This window comes from Lipotes vexillifer, unplaced genomic scaffold (genome assembly GCF_000442215.2).
Source record: "Lipotes vexillifer unplaced genomic scaffold, Lipotes_vexillifer_v1.1 scaffold1403, whole genome shotgun sequence".
Classification (NCBI taxonomy): Eukaryota; Metazoa; Chordata; class Mammalia; order Artiodactyla; family Lipotidae; genus Lipotes; species Lipotes vexillifer.
Window position 1 is genome coordinate 267,401 of NW_006775845.1, and position 2,831 is coordinate 270,231.

General features: G+C 42.0%; 1 protein-coding gene across 1 annotated transcript in view; it reads right to left on the reverse strand.

Moving 5' to 3' along the window:
* Nucleotides 1-2,043: 2,043 nt before the first annotated feature.
* The window catches only part of GLRX (glutaredoxin), a 6,364-nt gene continuing 5,576 nt past the window's right edge, over nucleotides 2,044-2,831 (reverse strand). The window contains exon 2 of the mRNA XM_007450231.1: nucleotides 2,044-2,157. Coding sequence (XP_007450293.1) covers nucleotides 2,044-2,157 — 114 coding nt within the window. The remainder of the gene's footprint in view (nucleotides 2,158-2,831) is intronic.

Sequence of the window (2,831 nt, forward strand, 5' to 3'; positions counted from 1 at the left end):
AACCAACTATAGATTCAACCCAGGAGGTCTGGGATATACTTGGTTGAGAAACACTGGTGTTGAGGTAGAGGAGCCCCAGCACGTGGAGAACATGTAGTAAGGAACATGTGCCAAAGAGAAGGAACATCTTTTGGGTCCGTGAGTGAATCCTAAGCATATCTTGTCTTTCTGGAAACCAAAGGGCCAATCCACAAGAAACCCGAGACAGACATCGAACTTCTCAGACCTGTTGTTTTGGGCAAGTTGGTCCCCTTTTAATACTGAGTCAAAAGAAGAAAAAGCTGTTTTGGCCCCCAAAATGCCCCCCACCCACTTTATTTGCGTTAACATATTTCAAACTTTTAAGTAAACAGTTGCTGTAGCTGGGTAAACGCAGCCCCAGGTCCATCCATCAGGAAGTGCTGTCATTATCTGCAATGCCATCCAGCTCTCAAGGGGGTCTGCTCTGCTAGGAAAAAATACAAAGAATTGGATTTTCTTGGAAAAGATCAATTCCTCTCATTTCCATTACCAGAACACTTACTCTTGCTGTTTAAGCATAATCAGTTACAGATGGCCTTGAGATGCAAGTTGCCAGTAGAATACTGAGAGTATAATATACTGAAGGACAATGTAGATAAAGAGACCTGGGGAATATGGTGGACTCTAGTGCCCATGCCAACATAGAGGTAGCTGGGGAAATGGTGTTTCCCACCTTCCCAGGAAAGTCGTAAGTTTTCTTTCATTCTCATCTAAGCCTAAATTGCTAAAGAGTGTTCCAGAAAAGGAAACATTTGGTACAGCAGTTAATTGGGTTTTGAGTGCTTTGTGCATGGGGTGAGGCCAGAAAGCTAACCCAAACAGACACAGTGTTTATTTGAGGGGATGATGTTGTAGAATTGTGATTAAAAGTTTGTAACATTGACTATTTTATTTCAAGGGATTCAGTTGCATTTTTCAGACCTTGTTTTGTCATTTCCTGTTGCTATTCTGAGTAACCACCACAAATTATATGTACTCATTGCTCAAGGGTTAATTATTAATTAGTGGGCAACAAACACTCTTCAAAGAACATTTTAATTTGAACCCCTTTCTCCTTTGGCTAAAACAGAGTCTTTCCACATGTGAGTCAGTGCAATTGGCCTGCTTAGAAGCTAGCTTGCACTAACAAGAGCTGCGGGGAGGGGAGTCCATCAGACCCCAAAGGTATCTTGATTCCTTTCTGAAGAATTCATCACCCTATGGTTTTCCATTCAGTCAAAGATCTCCTTTAGGTTACAATTTTAGAAAACTTTGTTTTGTCATTTGGGAAGCCAATTAGATTGAATTGATGTGGGGGGTGAACACAGGTAAAGCAGAAATTACCTTGATTTCACATTGCACTTAGAATAATCTAGGTTGCTTCCCATGGCCTGTGTGCTCTGGTCCTTGCCCACATTTGTTACTACTTTTCCTGCTTTCTGTGCTTCACTCAGTCTGATCTTTCTTGCTTTCAGTTCCTTGAATATTCCATACTTGTCACCTCAGGGCCTTTGTACTCGCTATTATTCCTTCTGCCCGAAAAGCCCTTCTGCTTCATCTGTACATGGCCATCTCCCTGTTGTCAATCAGGTCTCAGCTCAACCAGCCCCTCTGAAAAAGGCCTTCCCTTACTACATTAGCTTAATTTGCTCCCCACCCCCCTGCCATGTTCTATCAAATTATTCATTTGTTTCAGGAATTATTTACTTGTTTTTGATTGGTCTACCTCTCTAGAATATAAGTTCCATGTTATCTTTTTGTTCATCTCTGTATTCCCAGTGCCTCGTACAGTGTCTGGCACATAGTAAGTGCTAAATAAATATTTGTTAAATGAAGGTTGAGTGAAAAGCTTTCCTCCCATTGATGAAATTAATCCATTTGTAAAATTGGAAACGCATACATGACATCACAGTTCCTCAAATCACCCCAGATCATTCTTCCCCTAGCCAGAGTGCCTTCCTAAATTGTAATAAAATGTGGCGGTACAATTCCACCATCTCCCAGTGTTCCTGGCCCAGCGTCCCACCTGACACTCACCTATAATTATTGTAGAGCTCCAATTTGTTTTAGCCTTGTCACCAGCTCCCCTTTCTCATGCATATTTACTAGATCATTGCATCCACCTATGCACTCTTGACCGATGAAGACCCGAGGTACCTAAAAAAGCAAACAAGCCAGGACATTTAGAGAACATCATTATTAGATTAGACATTTTATCCTTCCTCTAAATATTTCCCATGATCCAAAGCTTTTCACATCACTTCACAACCTCCTCATGTATACTCTTTCAGGGCAGAACTTTATTATACACATAAAATTATTCATTCAAGAACCTTCTTAAGCCAAGATGCTTTGCAAATAGAATGTTCTGTGTGTGTGAGATTGTCTAACTTGTCAAAGGGATTTAAAAATTTTACTCTATGTTTCAGGTAAAGAGTTTTGGTTGGCCGCAGCTGGACCACCCTGATTGAATTCTGGTTTCTCTACAGCTGGGACCACACCTGAGCCCTTAAACTGAGCCATGGCAACCAGGCAGGAGTCTGTCTCTAAGTACAGCTGGAAAAGTATTTGCATCAGTTCTCTGTCTCTGATTTTAGACTCACAGTTTATTAGAGTCGTCTCTCTCATCTGAGCTCTGTCCTCAGCTGGGGAAGGGGTTGGTGGTGTCTGAATCTCCTTCTCTAATACATGGCCTATCATAAGATGTTTAAGTGCTGCAGCCCTGGGATCAAGGACATGCATCTGCTTTGGTTTCACACCTGGCATGGGTAGGTGGCCCAGGGTCAGCCAGGCTGACACAGTCATTCTACCTGCTGAACATGTTCATCTTG